At 41.2% G+C, this 21,560-nt stretch overlaps 1 protein-coding gene across 2 annotated transcripts in view; it reads left to right on the top strand.

The window, feature by feature from the left end:
• Window positions 1-21,560, top strand: part of MEGF11 (multiple EGF like domains 11) — a 207,028-nt gene that overhangs the window by 122,328 nt on the left and 63,140 nt on the right. For both annotated transcript variants that reach the window (XM_059823858.1, XM_059823857.1), the window contains exon 7: window positions 4,437-4,611. In XM_059823858.1, the coding sequence (XP_059679841.1) occupies window positions 4,437-4,611 (175 nt within the window). The remainder of the gene's footprint in view (window positions 1-4,436; window positions 4,612-21,560) is intronic.

The following is a 21,560-nucleotide window of genomic DNA, read 5'->3' as shown; positions in this document are numbered from 1 at the left end:
CTAAGTCAATAACGCGCTTGAATGAGGCTGGCTTTGAAGACGTGCTGGATTGAATAGCGGCCCTACAGTCTCATTGTGGCTACTTCTTTAACAGCAAGAGGGCATTTTAGTAAGGGAGACTGAATGTAGTATGGCCACCAAAAGACAGAAAATACTGTTAAATAAGGATTAGGGCTGTCGTTAATTAAGATGAGATGACTGGTGCTAGTGTATAAACAGAAAGTCAGGAAATTCACTGGGAAGAAGTTGTTTTGGCTGAAAGATGTGTGGAGAACAAATTCAGAATTTGGAACATACTGTGCTGTCTAAAGCATTTCTTTTCCCAATTTGCCTTAAGAAAGTTAAATTACCTGGTTTCCTCAGATTTCCTCAAAATTAGATGCTTAAAAAATGTAAAGGTCAAAAATGACTTTCTGTTTTTCAATTCAGCTAGTAATTTTTAAAAAAATCAATCTTTTATGGCTGTAAGTGTGGCTCAAAAGCCAGGGAGCGTACAGTAGCTTCCAAACTGCAGCAAGAGCCATGGAACAATTTCCTCCTCATGCCATGTTGTGCGCTGTGGACAGCTTCCAGTTTCCACCTCTACTTGGCCTAGTGCCAGAGAAACACTTGGCTGCTTGCACTCACTCGAGGTTTTCTACACTATTCCCTCCTGTTATGCAAGAGATTTGCAGAAATAAAAGTTGTTAAGATTCAATGCAAAATACTAACGTATAACACTGCCAAACTCTTTCAAGAGTAAGGAAGGAAGGTTCTCTTCCTGCTCGCGTGGTTGGAAAGCAGACATTAGTGGGTTTGCCTTCTGGGATCCTTTCAGAGGCCTCACATTCTCTTACCCACCCGTTCAGTGATCCTTCTCCAGAGGAATTGTTTGTGTTTCTCAATTTCAGTTTATTGGTGGCATGTAAAAGTGTCTTACACATGCTGCACCCCAGGCTGGCAACATGTTACATGGACTCCTGACCTTGAACAGTACATTCAGAACAGGAAGGGAGGAATTACACAAATAATTCACATTGCTAGCTGTATTTCCTATTCTTTGCCTTAACTCCTTTGCCATTAAGTGCCTCAAACTTTTCAACTTCAATGCAGCTAGCGTTTAGTTTACCAGGTAGACTGGATGCATAGATGGCTGGCTGGACGATAGATGAGTTTCCTAGCTGTAGTTATATTTCTATGTACATAGCTTAAAGAGAATGAAATTTTACAGAATACCAATATAATAAGAGAGAAGCATTCTTAAATCACACATACATGCCTACATATACTATTTCTACATGATGAGCTGCAATATATTTAGTATGTAATTCTGATGACTTTAATTACTGAAATAGTTCATACATACCAGAAGAGAAAAAACAATTAATAATAAAAACTTAGTACTGTTTAGTGATATCAGCTGCAGATCTTAAAAGGTTTTCCAAAGGAAGAAAGACATCATTTTACAGATGGGAAAGATGAACCCAGAAAGAGTAGGTGACATGGCTGAGATCCGCTGGCAGGATTGGGAAGAGAACAGCTGTTTTCTGAGTTTTGGTTAAGCATCTAAATCGCAGCCATCTTCAAGTTAACACTGCATCAGGGCACCTCAATTGTCAAACAAGTGTTTGCGATTCAGGGCATTGTATTCTTTGTATCTGAGACAAGTCTCCTGTGTCCCCTGGCCAGACACAGCCTGCAACCTCATTTCAGACCTAGCGATGTAGGTTTGAGGTGCTTTTGCTTGTTACGCCACCATAACACTATGGTACGTGTTAATGTTTGGCTTGCCAAAAACCTCGGAAAGATTTATTCTGCTATCGTCAAGGAGAAGTTTCCCTTCCCCTGCTGTGTAGTCTTTTCACCAACTGTTGCTACCTACCCAGCACTATCGTTACTGGTACCGTAACTCCGGAATTTAATGCGGAGGATTTTGTCTAATCCTACAATGCCAGCGCTCTGTACGACATCAAAAGATAAGTATTTCAAAGCACTGAAGGACTGCAAGTGCTTGGCCTAAGAGAAAAACAAAACTCTGATATGCTCAGGCTTATAATAAAATCATTCTTGCTTCAACGGGAGGATTATATGGATGCAGGGACCCAAACATCTACATTGGGCTTTTCCTGGCTCATTGCCTCCTGAAAGAGTGGAAAAGGCTTTAGGAGGGCAGAACACGGTCTCAACCTTCTACCAGACCTTGGTTTACAGTACAAGCCCATCTCCTGCAGACTCTTCTGCAAAGCCTGTTTGGTTCTTGCTTCTTATTTTAGTGTATGTTCAGATGATTTTTAGTCCTTAATATATAGCTTGCATCCCATGCAAAAAAGCTGTCCATTTTGATGAAGGAGCCAACCTTGGAGTAGAAATTCTTACTGAGTATAGTATTTTCAATTGAATTGTCACAGACAGATTCAAACTGCCATGATCATATATTACGTTTGAAAGATTTAATTTAGCCAACAGATGCAGTTCTCATGGAACTGTATGGTACGTGCAGTAGTAGTGAAAACAGAGAAACAAAAATCCACTTTAAAATATTTCTTTAATGTTTAGCTTTCTGCTTCTATTAGGTAATGATTAATAGACGCAGAGGGGGAAAAAACAAGCTTTTATTATTTTCATCTGAATGTTAAGAGGTGCTTTGTGAACAACCATAATTTCAGGGACTGCTTTGTCAGAAGAATTTCATGGATGGCAGTTTGTTAAGCTGATGAATTGTTTTAATTAGCCGGTAAAACACTATTTATGATGAAACATATGACACTCACAAAATTTGATCATTCTTAGTCACAACAGTATGTGACTAACCTCCCCTACCAGTAATTGCCAGAAACATACTTGGAAATTACATTTTATGAGGTTACCTTGAAAATTAACATATACAATATTAATTTTATAGGTGTAAAAAACCTCATTCAGTCATGTCTGCAGTATTAAACTGTAGCAATAAACAATCATAAAGGAAAATAAATAGTTTCTATGAGGCAAAAAACCAGGAGACAGGTCCATAGAGAGGTGCCACCTTGCAGAACTCCATTCTTTCTGGTTCTGAGAATAATAGAGGAATCTGATTTGTAGGAATATTGTTTCTCGTCTTTCTCACTGAGGGCTAGACAGTGCTAGTGTGGTACAATCCGTGGTGCAGAGACCCCCAGAGCAGACTGAGCTCTCGAGTGAAGCCTTACACTCCCAGCTGGCCTCAGACAACACGGGGTCCTTTTCCAAAGATCAGATTCTCTCTCCATCCCCTGCTCTCTCTTCTGACGACCTCATCTCCCCAAACTAGACATCCCCCTGTGCTCTCCCTTCCCATCCCCAGAAACCTCCATCTCGTCAAAGCAGGACTTAACACATCTCCAGCCTTCCCCTCCTTTCCTAGCCCCGGCCCCAGCCGCAGCGTTGCTCTCCTGCTGTGGGAAGTTAGTGCCCTAAGGAAACCGGGGAGATGCTCTTTCTGTTTGTGGAAGAGAAAATAGCGAATAAAGATAAACTGTTTCATAGCAGGAGGAACAAGGGGGTAAGTCTTCCACCTACCAGATGTGGAAGGACCAGGCATTGTCCGGTCTTTGGGGCTTTATTCTCCTTTCTACTTTTCTCTCTGTGTGCTCTCACAACAGTGTGGAATTGTCGGAATAGAAATGAAAGCCAGAGGATTAATGTTGGGCAGCAATGCTCATTATTCAGCATAAAGGAACTTGACTCATTTCCCTGCACAGCCGAGATTTAGTCCCAGGGCGCCTGTTGACACCTGCCTCGAATAAATCCCAGGGATTCAGGCAGTGATCAGTTCTGTTCACTATGGCTGAATATTCCCTGCAGAACTCTTTTTCCAAGGAGATTTTTCCTTTCCAAAGCACTTTCCTTTCTACCTCTCCCTCCTGAAAAGTTCTGCTGAGGTGGCACTCACTTTTAAAATATAGAATAGAATAGAATAGAATAGAATAGAATAGAATAGAATAGAATAGAATAGAATAGAATAAATTTGTGCCACAGGACTCAGGTTTATCTTCACAATTCTCTTGATTGCATTCCTCTATCCATTGGAATTTCTCCTAACCCTAAACATACTTAGTTGACTGTATTACAGAGAAATAGTATGGCACATATATGTCATACGACAGTATGGCTTAATCCTGATGGGGTTAATGTCAGTAACCCAAGTCACATTGATTTGAGAATGAAAAGCATAAACGTCAAAGGTGTAAAATTACCAGTGCTGTGGCAGTTCCCAGATGTTTGGAAGTGCCATGCCAGGCTGGTATTTAGCACCATATTCCCTATTCATTTCCTGACTTACATGGCTGCTTTTGTTCACCATCCTTAACAGTTGCCAGGTTTGTTATGTTCTTAGTGTGGCTCCTGCTGGTATTGGATTTAAAAGGTTCTACTGCTGTTTACGGACTGTCTTTTTCTTTCATGTCCACATCTCATTAATGTTTGGCTGTCTTCATCAGTTGCCATCCATTGTCTGGAGAATGTAGCTGCAAAGCTGGCTGGGCTGGACTCTACTGCAATGAAACCTGTCCCCCTGGGTACTACGGCGAGGGCTGCCAGCTGACCTGCCCTTGCCAGAACGGTGCAGATTGCGACAGCATCACAGGGAAGTGTACGTGTGCACCGGGTTATATGGTAAGTGAGAGCTGTGAATAATGGGGCATTTCATAAGGTACCTGCAAAAAATTAAAGAGGATTTCAATCTGTTTTCAGATAATATTTGCATAAAAGTCACCAAAGGCAGGTCACTTTTCCCCATTCTATTATAAGTCCACATAATTCTCCTTTGAGCAGTGTCAGCTTATTCTTTCTGGTTATTTACTTAACATCAGTATTGTAAGTTTATTACTGTTATAAGGATAAAGACATGGTTTCCTATCATATATTCTAAGTCAAGACATAACAAAAAAGATGTCAGATTATTGTCTGCCTGGAAGAGCAGAAAAAGAATTCTCACGGCCTTTCAGCATGTTCCTTGTCAGTCACACTGTGACTTTAATAGATGAAGATCATTTAAAATGTTACAAATGATAGAGCAATTTATGTCTTTTCTGAGCGTATATGGCAGGTGTCTTTCACCTGAGCATCAGGAAGAGCTTCAGACATCCTGAGGTGAACAAGCATTACATTTTATAGATGAGATAGATATAAAATGGCTGAAGAAATTAGCCAAGAGGAAACAACAAAAATTCAGAATTAACGACTTCCAGGTTGCAGCAGAAAGTATTAGGACGTGGATCCACATGTCCAGTCCTGCTACAGCTGGGCATAATGGAACTCTTGTTAGTAAGTTCCCTGGTCATCCATATATGAAGCACCTCTTTACTTCAGGAGCACACTGGGGAAGAGAACTGCAGGCTATGTTTAAGAAACAATACTTCCTAAAGAAAAAAAAATATTTTCAAGAGAGAATTCCACCACAGCTTCTTTAGCAGTTGTCTTTCTGTAATTTGTGTCCTTAATTTTACATGATCTGCTTCATGTCAACAGCTGAACCTGAAAGTTGAAGCTTCCATCTAATTTCCAGGGGTTCTCTCAATGCTGGTTATAAACAGATTTATTTAGGTGTGAGGGGTAGGACTTTCAAAAGCATCTATGCAAGACACTAGTACTTAGAGATGTAAAAAAAAGAAAAGGGCTTTGAGGTTTGGTTCCCCACTCACTCACACTAACAGAAAACAAGAATTTACCTTCTCTATACAGTGGTGATACGCAAGTATTAATACAAAGCGGAAGCAAGAATGAAGGCAGCAGCATGTTAGTAACAAACGCAAAATAAAAAGATACCAAGATCCTCTTTCTTATCAGGAATGCTGTTCAAGTTTGAAGCACAAAAATATTTTGAGACCCTTTACTGTACACACTTAAAAAAAAAGCGTAGTTTGTCCAATATATATTGCTCCAAGACAGTATTATTGCAGGCATGAAGCCTGGGAAGTTCCTATTGCATTGCTTCAAACTAATAATCTCATAATAAAGAGCTTTCTTGCATTGACATTTAAACAGCTTGGTTATTGAGGATAGCTCTGTAATCACTGAAGCATATTTAGGCATTAGTATCATTGCTCTCTCATAATATACTATAATATCTGGCAATTAGTCCATGAGGGGAAGTAAAGCCTTGAAATTGCTAATTTATTGCCTCTGAAGCATATTTGTCATTCGTATGCATGCCAGATGACTTGAGTTGCAATGGTTCTTTCAAATGCTAGAGAACATAGGCTGTAAAGAAAACTTGACAGGAACCTTTACTTCCTACCCCGGAACGGCGGTGTCCTGCCGAGCTGCTCTCGCTGTGCGCTCCATCCTCTGGGCAGGGAGAAGGTGTCCGCACTGCTTCACGACGCAGCCTGCAGGTCATGTGAAAGATGCTGTGGGGCCAGAACCCTCTCAAGGCTTGAAGTGGCTTATCTCAATGACACACTCAAGACCAGACTTTGCCTTCAAATATGCATGCCTGCCTCTTGCTGAGGCAGTGGGGAGCTTTGCCTGCGGGTAGAATTTTGCCCTTGAATTCGGCTAGCCTGCGAGCGAGTGGCGCGACTGTTCATGAATGCAGGATGTCTCTTTTGGCAGCGCTGACAATAGAGCGATGCTAATACAGAACTGGGCAGAGCTAATTATTCAGGAAAGCCATAAATGAATCCCTCTTGCTTTTTCTAGCATGAGGCTTGGCTGATGCAGCTACAGGGTCAGGAATTTTGCCATATGATTGGAAAGAATGAAAGTGGGATCAACATCTTAAATTTTACAGAAACATTTGATCTACACGCGATTTTGTACAGCAGAGCAGGCTGAAGGTTTTCTAAGTAAGGGGGGAAGGAAGAGAATATGATGGGACACGGGATATAACTGCAAAATCTAACTGCAAAGGCAGAGAGGTTGGACCCATAGGACTTTTGGGTTACTGGATACCTAGAAAACATAGTGACCAAGAAATGACAGTCTTTTCCTGACAAAGCACTCCTCCAGCCCACTTCTTTTGCACAGATGGCTTGTTTTTTAATTGTGCCCTGCCTCGGCTGTGTCAGGGCAGCTGGGCAGGGTTTCGGAATGAATCATCTGCAATCGCAGCCAAAAGAGGGACATTTTGTTGGGATGCAGAACAAGCCATTAAAAACACAAAGCATCTGGTCACCTTTATTAAATGTATTAAGTGGAAAGGCAGCCATCCCATAGGTTGACATGTACGTGAGCAGAGCACTTAATTTTTGGAAGTTAAAGCAGATTCAAGTTTTAAAATAAAAATGTACATTGTAGCTCAAAAAATAGTACATTATTTATTAGCTGTGACATTTCCAAAAATTCAAATGCCAAAGCTAAATATTGGTGAGCTTGCAGTTTTGGATAGCATTTCAAAACATTTTATGTCTTCTTTTTTTGGTGAATATTCTGGGTCAGAATCAACAACCAGATTTGCACATACCTAGCTCTGAAAACAAATTACACTGTTGTAAAGATGTTATTGGGTACTGGTGCAGGTTATTTGTGTGAGGTTCTGATATGACTGGGCTCACACTAGGGGATTGCACTATTTTAACTGTATGGGTGTCTAAACCACAGTGCAGACACTGTGTGTAGATTTGACTGAAGAGGTAGCTGAGAAATCTGAGTGATCCACAATCATGCCCAAAAGAGCCCAGTTCTTGGAAGCAGCATACACGACAATAAAAATAGGATAACAGGAGCAGAGGAGGCACGACAAAATCTTCTTCCCCAAAATCACAGAGCATGTCTAGAGCTACTCATCATATGCTCCAGCAGTAGCGTCCACACTGCAGGCCTCTTGGAAACCCTGGGCTTATTGCATCTCACTTGTGAAGGGAGGCTAAAGGGTTGTATCCATTTAATTAAGATGATTGCAGGGAATCATCATGATAAGTATGCCAATAGGGCACTTCCCTGAAACTGGTATTTTAAAGATATTTCAGGATTGCCTCTCAGTACTCATGTGATGAATTGCCAGTGATGCTTTTCTGAAGAATGGTTTGGAAAGCCACTCTGCTGCCATCTCATTTGTGGCAGGAAGGGATCTGATAAACACACAGGGAGTACACAAAGATTAGCCTTAAAAAGTATACAGGGAGATTCTTGACCGGCAGAAATTGGATCCTTACTTACTCCCACATGCAAATAGTTGCTCCCTGCAATAAATTGCTTGAATGCAATTATGGGGGTGATGAGAGGGGTTGTACTAACTTGTACCTCCCCCTCCTTTCAATTTCTGCTTTAAGATGCTCTCTTACAAGCCCACTGAAGTCAGTTGTGCAGTAGGGATGTAAAAGAAACCAGGATTTGCCCTGTCCTCTCTTCTTTTGTTTTTGGTTCATTGAATTTTATTCCTGTAATTCAATAAATGTGGTGAAGAAGACCAGAGGATATGAATTAAATATGACAGGAGACCACAGGAATCCTGACCTTCTGTCTCACAAGAAAATCTTGAAACCAACCCCCTGCACATACCTATAAGCGTTCTAGCTACTGAAATCATTATAAATGCTATTGAAATACAACTAAGTTCACCTTCTCCGTTGCACAGCTAATTGCAACTTTCCTGAAAACAGTAGCTATCTAGAGACCTCATCCTGTGATATGCCTTTGTTTCTTTATGGATGCTTTGTTTTCTTCCTTTGAAAAATGGATTTAACTTCAAATGCTTTCATTCTGTCTATCGTGGCAAGGAGATATGTAGTTAAAACATTTCTCAGCCCAAGACACTCCAAGAAAACTTTAGCACTTATCTATGGAACGTGCGGTCAGCTTTCACTTCGGCGGGCACTTAGGTCTATATTTCACATCTAGATGACAGAACTTATATTACTTTAAAGAGTTCATCTATTTATGCTGCAATTTTTTGAAGACCTGTCTGCTTTTATTGAACCCTGCATGCTGGCAAGAAAAGCTAGCACTTCATCACCAAAATGAAAGAATTCATTCTGACATTTTTCTATTCCTTGACTATATTGGTAGATCCCATACAAGCCAATCACAGTACAGGAAAGTATGGAAACTATAGGAGTGATGACCTCTTACTAGAATGTTTTTCAGCTTTTGGAATGTCGCTTGGATTCCCTAAGACTTCCCAAGATGCATCCTAGTACTGTGCATCTATAGCCTTGGTATCTTCTGTTGGCGTTGCATCAAAATCGCATTTTAAAAACATAATAATGCTTTCAAATATATCCTTATATAAGTGCTTAGGTACGTACATCTCCAGCTGAGCTCAGTGGGAATCTGTGCCCTTAAGGACTGAAGCATAGGTTTAATCTGGGCCTATAAATCCATAATTTTGTCTAGTATGCCAGAGTTTCTCAACATAATGCTTTCTCTACCTCAGGGGTACAAATTGGTTCCAAGGTTTACATGTACATGCCTGCACATGGGAGTAAAAGTCAGCCCCTGTAACATACGATAAACAATAGCTCGAGCACTTAGTGAAAATAAAGGTTTATTATAGTGCTATAAACCTATTCAAATGTATAGCAAATGTATAACAAACTTTGTTACGGATAATCTCTCAGTCAGTACGAACACTCACACACACACTCTCAGGCCAGTCTTAGTCTGCCCCATGCCTACTTAATGAGTAAAATGACCAATTTACCCATCTATAAAAATGAGGAGGACCATAATTTTGTGTTACTCATAGAGGTCATAAGGAACTTACAGATCCAGCCTGTTGAGTAGTCCAGCCATGACTGGCTTCCTTCTGGTGCATACGATATCTCTTGTTCCCTGAAGAAAACGTACAGGAGAGAAAAAAACAATCTTTCCCTCTATATAAAAAAAATTGAAGCCTGCTCTCCTGTCCTACACCTTTAAAATTCTCTCTGTTGTCTAAAAGAAAAAAAAAAGTAAATAGAAAGGAGCACCTTATCTTATCTTCAATTGAATTTTCCCTGAAGGACCGAAATCCCAGGTAGGTCTGGAGGAATTTGAAGAATCATTGCCTGTAGGTTTTTTCTAAACAGTCAAGGTTGATAAATACAAATTTATCAGACTATTCCCTCTCTTCTACGTATTTGCTTTCATCTTTATTCTAAATGTATTATCCTTTACCAGTTCAGAAGGAAGCAGAAAAAAATGAATGAGACTTCTTTGTCTTATAAGCCCCTGGTTCAGTAGTAAAGTTATTTTATAAATTTCACAAAATTCTTATTATAAAAAATGAACCTAAGGTAGGAGATAGTGGATCTGTTTTGGGGGCTTTAACTCATTTAAATGATCTGTTTCTCTTTGAGATAATTCCAGAAGTACTTCAGTGGAAGCTCATCTCAGAGCAACAGGGCACCTCATCAAAAGGTTTAAAAAGAGAAGACGAGGGGAAAAAATCTTCAATAGAGCCTGTGTCCTTTTATCCTTGATTTACCAAGCATATCAGTTACCCCCCTTTGTTAAGAGCTCTTTTCATTTGTAGGTATAAAATAAATTCAACCATTTTATCAAGATGTTCTTGTTACCAACCACCAGTATAAATTTTACTTGCTGTAGGTGGGGAAAAGGTTTTCTGGCACAGCAGTTGTCCAATTAACTGGAGTATTACAGGCAACAGAAATAGTTTGCCCAGTCTCATTTCATGAATTACCTAGATGCACAAGGAAGATGCATTTTCTTCTCACTAGTTTCCTATTTGTATTCATAATCCAATGTCTCAAAACCATTGTGAATGGCTAGCAGTAGTGGCAATGAGTACACAACAACCATACCGTGCAGGTGGGTTTGAGCGTAGGCTGTAGCTGGCACTGAGTGAATTATTAATTAATAATAAAAGTAAAACATGTTGTCCTTTAAGTAGTGGAGCTAAAAGAGCCTTGTTTTCCACCAATTTCTATTCTTAGCCCCCTGGCCTTTCCTACCCCACTGTGGTAACGCTGTCTCTCTCTGTCACGTCTCCTATGACACTTTAGCTAGCAAAGGACACTCAGATAGGCTGATGGACCTCCAATTCACATAATCCCCTCCTCGCATAACCAGGTTGGAAGCACCATGCATCGCATTCCCTAAAAAGGAAAGCATTTTGCCTGAACAAAGACTGAATATTAAGTCATGACGTGGAAGCAATTGATTCCCGTGCTCACAGCCTTTGAACTCTTTCCTATTTATTGGTTTTTCCTTTGTTTCTCCTCAATTATTCAGACATTCTTAGTAGACTTCATTTTAAGATATTTGAGACTATCCCCCTGCAGCCATGACCAATTCCCCAGCTACTGTTGAAGTAAAGAGACATAGACAACGGAAAGGCAAAACCAGCCCAGGAGAACTATCACGGGGGATCCAAGAAGCAGCGCAAGAGGGGAAGTCCCTGCTTGGATACAAAGAGAGGAGTGGGATGCAGCTGAAGAAACAGCAAAAAGACCTGGCAGTTTCGAAGTGTTCTGAACAGTTTTGAGAAGATCATTTTGTCAAAGGCAGCAAGAAAGAAATGCAGTCTCCTTGATAAACAGATACCGATGTGAGTTTTAGGTCTAGGGGTAAAGTGGAAGACAGGGATTAAGGGAAATTCAACTAAAATAACTTCTAAAAATGGAAGATATAACTGTGCTCTGGGAAAATATGATGGGAAAAGTTAAAAATTTTATTCATGTGGTGCTTGAAAAGTGGATAAAGATGAAAATTCTAGTAACTGTGAGACCATCAGTCACAATAACACAATCAGGTCCTCTGTACTAACTATGGCTGCATCCTAGATCCCCCTTTCCTGGTTCTGGTCTCTGAGCATTGCACCGCCCTTCGAACTTGCGTTTTCTTGGTGTCTTCTACATGGAGATAAGTCTGAAAACTCATCTGATAATTTTTATTAAGCTTACAAATTACTTCACAAGTGGATGTGAAACAAGAAGCGGATCTCACAAGCAGGCAACGAAAACCACTCTGTTCCATACAGTCTAATTACGAGTGAGTTGGAAAACTGTTCTTGAAATGAAAGAACTGTCACTTTCTAGTTGTACAGAAGTTTTTCTGTCAGCTGGGCTGCATGTTGGAAAGTCTGAGTTTATTAACATAAATCAAAACATCTCATGCCCAATGTTTTGGTATATTCCTCACATAAATAGAGCTGGTCAGGAATCATTTGTACCTACCAGGATTTTTGCATATTCATAGACTAGAAGAAAACTACCTCAGAATTGCATCTTGATATCCCTTTTCATTGATGACCTCTGAATTTTCTTACCCACTTCTCTATGCATACAGAAGTACATATTTCTGTGCGTAAAATGGCTGTACTTTTATTTTTTTGTAGGCCATTGGGACTAATAACAGACTATAAAGTTTTGCATCCCTAGGCTACTAGGTCTGATCCAGGCCAGGTCAGCACAGATTGAAAATTATCTTCTCTCGGCTGTGCAGTGGCCTGCATGAAATGACTTTGGTCTCAGTCCAGCTCCCTGAGGATCAGTATGTACATCACAAACCCCATTTCTATCAGCAGTGACTGGCAAATTTGCTGGCAGACTGAGCCATTTTACCATTTTACCTTCACAAACCATTGCTTCAGGTCAAGCTTGGTGGTGTGGCTATGTGATCCATTTCAAAGGCCCTGTAGGACTTTTTCTGGGGACAAAGAGCACAAGTACTCGGAGCTTTTGGAGCAGCACCCTTCATAAGCATTGCAAGCCACCCAGATTGTACTGCATCTTTCTTAAATGGCAGGTGCCTTTCTGAAAAGTCGATCCACTTCTGAGACAGCCCTGCCACACGTAGACTAGGAAACAACGAACATCACCTCAATGCAAAGAAGCTGGATGTGGGCTAAACCCAGTATTTCAGTAACAACTCGCGAATGGATTCTTCTGGCTCTGCTGCTACAGGAGAAGATATCCCATGCTCAGATCCCAACGGGGAGGATCATTATGGGGAGGCCACCTGTGTATTCCCAGGCTTTCAGCCTAAGCTGCCCCCCCATTGATTTTTATATCACTGAACCAGGTGCTCGCTGCCTATTAGGCCTGTTGGTGTTTTTTCCCCCCGGAGCTCCTATTGACCAATTAGGCATTTCTGCTGGAGCACCGACAGCCACAGCGTTTAGGAGCCTGTGTTTTCCTAAACCCTGACGGTGTTCATGTCAGCGCCTGGCTGCATGAGCCGTAATGAAGGGGCTTCTCTCACTTCAGGGCATTTGTTGTATGCTTTTGAGCAGGTGAACTATTGTACCGCAGTATTTAACAAGGTCACTGGATGCACAAGACACAGTGGGTCTCCCTCAGTTGTGGAAACCGCATCCCTTTCTTTGAATTCAATGGAATTTTTCAGACCCTTTTATGAACTGCTTCTATTTCATTTTGTTTGCTGGCACTCTTATCAATGTACAAGCTCCAGAAATTGTCTGTGACAGCTCAAATTCTACTTTGTCAGCCCAAGTTTGCCTGAACACAACTGCTGGCTTCGGCAGGATTGTCCCAGATATACAAGACTGGAGTTTGTCTCGGTGACTGCCTCTACTAATGAGAACTTATTCAGTCACACACAGTGTCTATAACTTGATAAGAACTGTGAGCAAGTCCCAGGTCTCCTCCTCTTTCTTCTTATATTTACTTTTACTTCTGGGCTCTGCTGCAGTTTTATTTACCTGAATAACTCCAAAGTTTTCGTAAGTGGGTCCAAAGGAACCAGCTTCATATAGAAAGCCTGAATGCCTCTGCCTTTGTTGCTAGTTGACGTATTTCCTGTATTTTATCCTTAATTGGCAATCTGGCTATGTCAAATTGCATTTCTGTTCCTGTAGCCTCATTCAGAATCGGTGGAGCTCAATATTCTGTTCAGACTGAGTTATTTGATCTGAATTTTGCAGCAGAATAAACTGCTTGCCAATAGCAGTGTCTCTTTTCATCTATTAAGCTTCTAAATGTATACATCTTTATCCACACTATCTGTGGATCTATGCATAGAAGTGTTGGTAGCTGACTCTCCTGGTAGTTCAAATTGCAAAGTGACTTCATTAAAACCACCTAAGTATAGGATTTAAGTCACAGGTTAGTTTTTTCATTTTATTTTCTCTCTAACTATGCTGTCAAAGGAAAAGACTTTATCTGTTACAATCAGACATGTATAAATGGAAAATCCTGGTGTGTTTTCTTATGCCAAAGAGCAACTGAAATTTTAGCAGATCTTGGACTCCCTTGCTTTAGGTTTTTGGTTTTAGGAAAATCTGTGGAAGTTTGAAGGGGAGTTCTGCTTATGTGCCTGTGTATGATTGCCAGGTTATTTACCAGGTTTTCAGAAGGTACACTGCAAACCCCGTTAGCTGACAGTTGGCATACCTTTTCTCTTTTAGATGCTTTCTTTTTTTGCTTTCATCCTTTCACATGTGGATCATGCAGCTCAGAACCAATGTCAACTGCAGGTGTTAGCATTATCAACCCCATACCTGCAGATTTTCCACCCGCATTGCTGCTTCTGGGGCTTCAGTGCTCTTAGCAAGAGACCAGCTGAGGATACCTGCTGTGTCCGGCACATTTAACTCCTCCTCGACTCAGTCCATCCAGTCTGTGTGAACAAGAGTTCAGGCACGCACTGAGGTACTGAACTTGTTTGGCAGCTTCTGCTGCAGAAAGATGCAGGTCTCAGCTAGTGACCGTGTGCCTGGTAGGGAAGTTTAGAGTTGAGACCATGCTTGGACATTATCCTTAATTGTATAGTACAGCTGTAGAAGAATTCTCTAAGAAAGTTTGCAAATAATGCAAAACTATTGGGGTTGTCAAATATAAAGATAGTAGCAAATTTGGGGAAAGGTTTCATGTTACTGGATGACTGGGTAGGTTGAAATTCGGTGTTCAAAAGTGCAGAGTAATAGGCGACAGGAAAAGAACGTAAATACACAAAAGGTGAGCTCTAATTTAATTCCTACCATTCAGGGAAAGAGATCAGGCAATCACAGTGGATAGTTTTCTGAAAAACTCAAATGAGTGCTCGGCACCAGTCAAAAAACAAGCGAATCCAGAGCGCCAGATTGAATAGTTAGAGTGATCAGGAAGAGAACAAAATAAGATGGAAAAAACATTTTTGTGGTATTGTGTAAATCCATAAGATATCTAAATCTCAAATTACTGCATACAGTTTGGCTGAGTCCTGCTTACAAAGGATATAATGGAAGTAGTGAATGGTAACAAAGATCGTCTTTTATATGGAATAGCTTCTATACAAAGAGTGACTCGTAAGCTAGAACTCAGCTCAGAAAACAGATGGCTGAGGAGGGATACGATAGAGATCTATGGAACCGTGGATGGTGCGTAGAACATGAACAAGGAATGGTTATTTACTATTTCTAATAACACAGGAACAAGGGGCAACCAATTAAATGATTGCACAGCAGGTTTAAAGACAAAGATAGTGCTTTTCACGGAATGCGTAATTAAATTGTGAAATGGCTCCCATAAAATGAGACTAAGAGAGTGGGATGATTTTGCTTAGAAAAGGGGTCACCGAGGGTAGATATGTGAGAGGTCTCTTACACCACAGTCTCTTACACCATGCTATTTATCACAGTATAAGAAGTTTCCCAATTCAAAATTAGGCAGTGGATTTGAAGCCAACAAATAAAGATAATTTTTCTCCTTTGTATTTATAATTAAACTGTGGATCTTCTTGCCAGAGGACGTCATAGAGGCTGCAAGTATAAATGATACTTTTTATTTCCTGTTTTTGCAATGTCCTTTTTGCAGAAATGTTCAGACTTGTCAGCCAGAGCCCAGATTTATTATTGCAGAGAAGTCAGGTGGCCACAATTGTTCTACAAGGTAGATCTTGGACTGTGCCACGTAGGCTATGTGGACAGAGCAGAAACCATCTCTAATTTCCAGACAAAGATACTCCCATGAAATAGCTGGTGCAGAATTGGCATAGCCAGTTCTGAATTCTCACTCTGAAGTGCACTGCACCGCACTGAAATGCTTCTCCGTACCTCCAAATGGCTTAGGCTTCTGTTAGCCACTGACCTATTCTGCCCAAATCTGGGAAAGAAAATGATGGAACTCCGCAGAGTGTGTTAAAGTCTTTCCTTTACCATAGTGATAACTCCAATTCAGACGCCTCCATTTAAAAAAGCAGAAAAAACCAGCTTTTTCTGTCTTTACCAGTAGTATTCAAGGACTGCGATTTAGTATTTTGACATTCTTAGCTAGCTTCTGTCCCACAGTTTGAACATAAGTAGCTTTTTGAGTACATCATGAAGAAGAGCAGATGTACCAAATATATACTTCTCAGGTCTGTAAATACTTTCCACTAGCTTGCAATAATGCACATTATGCCTGGGCCATTTTACCGTGTGGGACATTTAATTGTGATATGGCCATGTTTTTTGGAGCATTTTAGAATAGCAGCTGATCAAAGTTGATTATAGTAACAGCCATGAGCCCCACAGATGTTTGACTCTTTATAGGTTCCCCAGAGTTAAGTTTAAAATATTCTGAGAGTTTGCTCCCTGCCTCACCTGAATAAATCCAAAGTGGCCCTGTTCCAGATTTAAATTGCTTTATCTAAACAGAGGACTTGGTTATCCAGCTGGCCCCATAATGTATATTAGTAATCCTCCTGATACAGACATGATTGACTTGCCTTGATAATATATCTTCCCATTAACTAAATCTAAACCCATGTATTATAGATGATTTTGATTCCACCTGAAATATCTGCTGCAGAAACAATCCCCCCAGCTCCACTGTGAACGGAATTAGGAGTTTGTTTTCGCACCTTGCCCTTATGCAGCCAACTGCTGGGGCTGGCCGAGCTCCGCACACCCGTCCGGTTTAGCTGAACGCTGACCTCCATCATGTTTTTTGAGCTGTGTATGGCTGTGTTGCTTGTACTCCATTACAGGCTGCCTGGGGGAGGCTGTCCTCTCAGGTGTGATGCGCCATCTCACCAGATGAAATGTCCCGAGGAAATGATGTAGGAGTTGTTTTACCCAGCCTAAATCCAATCGCCTGTTTTTGGAGAGGTCCCTCCTGGATAAATGTGTTTTGTGATATTTTATTAGATGAAAAGTGCTGACTGTATGAAAAAATCTTGTTCAGAGGTTGATGATCATCTTTTTTACTCCCCACACTACTTTCCTTGTGAATACATTTAATTATATGATGCTGTATTCATTGCCTCGCTGACACTAAAGTGCTCTGCAGTTAAAGCCTAAATACTAAACCAGGCAGATATTCAAGTGTTGTAAAGTTAGTCTAGATTTTTTTGCCAGCGATAGTGCTACACTGATTTACGGGAAGCGAGGCGGAGGGTGCTATCTCTTTCCTGCTCTCTTTATTGAATTCTCTTTCTGTTTTTTAATGCCCATATTTAGGTGGCTTGAACAGTAGGAATGGATTTTTTTAAATTGCAGATAACTGACTGATATTGGGCATATTTTTAGTGCAAACTAGAAAACTATTCCCTGGTGGTGAGGGGGATTAGAGTGCTCACTGACAGAAATCCAACTCAGGTTTGCTGAGTTTCAGTATGCAAAATCCAATTTTTTTAATGAAAGTTTTATTTGTATTTGTTTTCACTTGATTTCATGGAGGCGAAAAGAAGCCTCACAAATCTAGAATTTGCTGCCTTTATTCTTACAGAGTACTGCTCCACTTCATCATCAGTTTTATTGTGCCAGAGCATTGTTCCTTTTGGATGCATGAGGCATGTTGGAGCCAAGATGCTGGAGGACAGGAGAGCGGTGAGATTCTGCGCACCCTCCGCTTCAAAAGATGAGACCTATCTTGCACACACAGTGTCTATTAGTTTGCCTGTGTGGGTTTACTGTATGCGGATCATGGGGTGCATGCGCATGGAAAAAACCCTCTCTGTGCCTGGAATGAGGGCACCCAGCTCTGCTGCCATCGGTGCTGTCGGCGCAGCTCGCCTCCGCTACCTCTTCCCCATGACTTAGTGGGACAGGGACATACTCAGATATGAGACCTCAGGGCCCAAGCCCCGTATTCCCAGTTTGAAAGGATCCTGAGCCAACGTGCAGTGCCTGACTCCTTAGATGCACAGATCCTTGCATCCTGCACAATAAATCCCTCACAGTTGGGATTTACTGTGCTGGAAACAGCGAGCTCTGTGCAGTTAATTCCAGCTCTACATAGGCATACGTGGTGTCCAGACTGAAAGGCTGCACAAGCTGTCCAATCTTGAGAGGTACAAATCAATCTCCAGGTAGCCAAATCCTAATCAAAGGCTTTCCCGAGCTGTGGCCTGGTCAATGCGATGGGGAAGGTCCCTTCTGGGAAGATGGATGGATAATTGTTCCTCTGAAACCCATACAGCCCTGGGACCATAGGCTGAGTACTCCTTTTTTTAAAATAAAACCAAATATACTGTTAGTGTATCTCGGATCAGTTGTGAGGCTGTGCAATGGGAAACAGAAAAAACCAGACGGGGGAATGAGAGGCTTTAGGGGCCCAAGAGGCCAGAAATGAGAATCTGGCCGAGGTTCTTCTCTGGCCTTACCGAGGGACTAACATGTGTTACGCCAGTAGCAGCCTGTAGCAGGCCACAGCAAATATATTTGCGTTTATAAAATAAGAATCCATAAAGTTCAGCCAGATTTTGTACAAACTATTTGGAAAATAGCAAACCGCTTACTTTGTGGTAACTCTTACTCCCCTCACAGTCAGTGCTCCCAGCTTTGATTTTGCATAACAAAGGCTTTGGCTATAACCAGTAAAATGAAATTCAGTAGTATTTAATAAAGTACTGCAAGTACTTAAAATTAGCATTATCTATAGTAATTTTACTTACTAATCTCTTTATAACAAATAAACTTTCCATTTTGTTTGTGTGCATGTTTTGCTGAATACTTTTGATCAGGCACCAAATTTAAGAATTATTATCAGGCTGACTAATTTTGAACTTGGCATTTACTGTGAAATTTACTGTATGAATTAGCATATAACACAAATTCAGAGGTGAAATAAAATGCTGACATCCATTTGTAAACGTTCGTAAATCCTTGTAAGATTATAGGAAGCAAAGCGGTAAGTTCTTTCCACTCCCGAAGGTAGCTGTGCTTGGTCCTTCTGGCATGCCCAGGTTTTACAGTATGCTCAGAGGACTGCGATGCCACTGACGTGCAGACTGGGGAAAGCTTTGCAGATGGCTGTTGGAAGTGCTTTATGATTTAATGAAAGACTTCGGCCTTCAGGACTGCCAATGGTTGTGTCTTTGGCTGAGTTGTGAGCTGTAAAGTTACTTTTTAAAGATCAGAAAGCTCTTTCCCATCCGTTCCACCTTACCCCATCTTCTCCCAAAGTAAGGGCAAAGGGAAAAGGAGACTGAATAAGGTCGTCAGTGGTTTCATTGTGCCGTTTTGGATGTATATCAAACTCTAGCATAGCTACATTATATAATGTTACAAAGTGGGTAAAGGAACATTTGTCAGTTGTCAGTACCAGTGATTACCTGCAAACTGAACGCTTGGCTTGTTCGGGGCACAAGATCCTTCCCCAACCTTTCTTCTGCATTTTATCATTAGCACCAATAATAGCATCTGCAGGGAGTAATTAGTAACACCCAGAGGGGAAAGGAATTCTGCCAGAGGACATCATTATGGCTGGAAAACTAAAGATGCGGTATGGTAAGGTCATGAATAAATTGCTTGAGTCTAGGGTGGAGGAGAAGAACGGTAAAAGTACAAAGTTTCCTACTGCTGCTAATACGCTTATGAAGAGCACATTAATTTCCACTGGAACACCATTAGGGAAATTAGTTTGTTCTGACAGTTTGTGTTGCTGGATACCATATGTTTACCTTGAGGGAATGTTTGTGGAGAACCACTTTGGGTTAATTGTAAATGTCACAATTAGATAAGTAAATATACAGAACTGTATCTGTGATCTGCGTCAGTGTGCAGACACTGTGTACCAGCACGCTGGTGTGCCGTGTAATGTGTGTACATATAAATATATACTTTTATGTACCAACTCCATACCAATCAGCTTATCTGGACACACAGACATCAGGTACAAACAGCACCTGCATTTTGTCTTTCTGATCTGTTTATCGTTACATACATACGGCATACGGCACTGCACCATGCCCTTCTTTCTATCTCATGCCTGCCCCGTGAGCCCTGAGAACCGGGCATCGAGCTCCCCTGTTGCTGGTGACAGATGCTGCACCTCTAATTCATCTGGCACAAGAACAGGCGGGGAGTGGGAGAGGGAGGAAATCGGAGGCTGTGTTAAAAATCTCAGATTTGTTGAAGTCACATTACAGATTACCAAAGGTTCAAATATGTTGCCTTTCAGGGTTGTCAGTCCCCCCTAATAATCTGCACAGGAGTTGAGGATTTTCAGCACCTTGACAGATTAAACCTTAAGAACACTCAAATAAACCTGTCGCATAGGTCTTTATCTTGCAAACTTGAGGCCAAGTTCAATAGCAGCCCTGTTAGTCTTCTGCATTGCAGAGGCCTTGAAAAATTGATTTTCTGTTTTGCCATTGACTTTGGTGGGACCAGGCTTTAGCTCTCCAAGGCAAATTTATTCCTGTAGATTGTAGCTACTTCTGAAATTCTTAATTTCACATCCTTAAATAGTCAGACTTTGAGACAGACCGGATCTGGGTGCAGACTTTCCTGGGTGTTGTTGACCATTGCTGGGTTATTAACTCCCCTTATGGTCTGGGATACCCTTTTTTTTGAAATGCATGAAAATGCATTGAAATGCATGAAAATGCATTTCACGGACTTAAAGGCCTGATCCAAAATGTACAGGAATAAATACAAATCTTTGTATTGAAGGCCAGAAAAGGATTTTAAAGGGAGTTGGTCATTGTTTACAGCAGGAATGTATTTTTAACAGAAACAAGAAGTCTAATCTGTTCGGGCAACATTAATCCAGGGAAAACACTTTCTGAAGTGGCCGGAGCTTGTTAACACAGCTAACACCTAAGGCCGCAGTGTGTCTTTAAGCTCTACTAATATTGTAGAATAATAACTTTTGTGGAAGAAAATCTTCCCCTCTCCCTGAACATAGACATATTATTGACTGCCGTTCGGAGAGATGTATGCTCTGGCCCTCATGAGTCTATTAATATTTGATGCTGATGGATGTGAGCTGGCAGCCTGAGTTATTAATGGAGTTTGGTTCCTTGGACCTAACCCTCAGTACATAGGGGAGAATTAACAATAACAAGAACTGTGTGCCCAAAACCCTCGTGGTGCTAGAAAGGTCTGTCATTTAGTTTCAGCAACAATTAGTATTTCTGAAGTACTTCAAGGTATGGAAGGTCGTATAGGTGGTGTTAGTTATATTACTGCCACCATTCATTTTGATTTAAAGCTGACTTTTTAGGGTCCCAGGGCTCACAGGTCCCCCACCTGTACCTGTGCTATGTTGGGATACTCCCATCGGATTTGGATTTCAAACAAAACAAGGCTCACTCGTGTTAGCTTCTGAGCGGCTGCATGGAGGCGTGCGACACCCTGTCCTCGGTGGTACGGAGGTGCCATCTCGCAGACTGGGGCCTGGGAAGGTGTAATGCAAAGCGGAGGGCAGGAACATGCTGCTTCACATGCGGAGCGGGGCATTTGCTGGAGCTGGCCCTGATCCCACATCCCGTAAAGACAGTTTTTCCATTGATCATGTTATGAGTCAGATTTG

The sequence above is a fragment of the Gavia stellata genome, chromosome 13, assembly GCF_030936135.1.
Source record: "Gavia stellata isolate bGavSte3 chromosome 13, bGavSte3.hap2, whole genome shotgun sequence".
Taxonomy (NCBI): Eukaryota; Metazoa; Chordata; class Aves; order Gaviiformes; family Gaviidae; genus Gavia; species Gavia stellata.
This window is presented reverse-complemented; position numbering and strand designations above follow the sequence as displayed.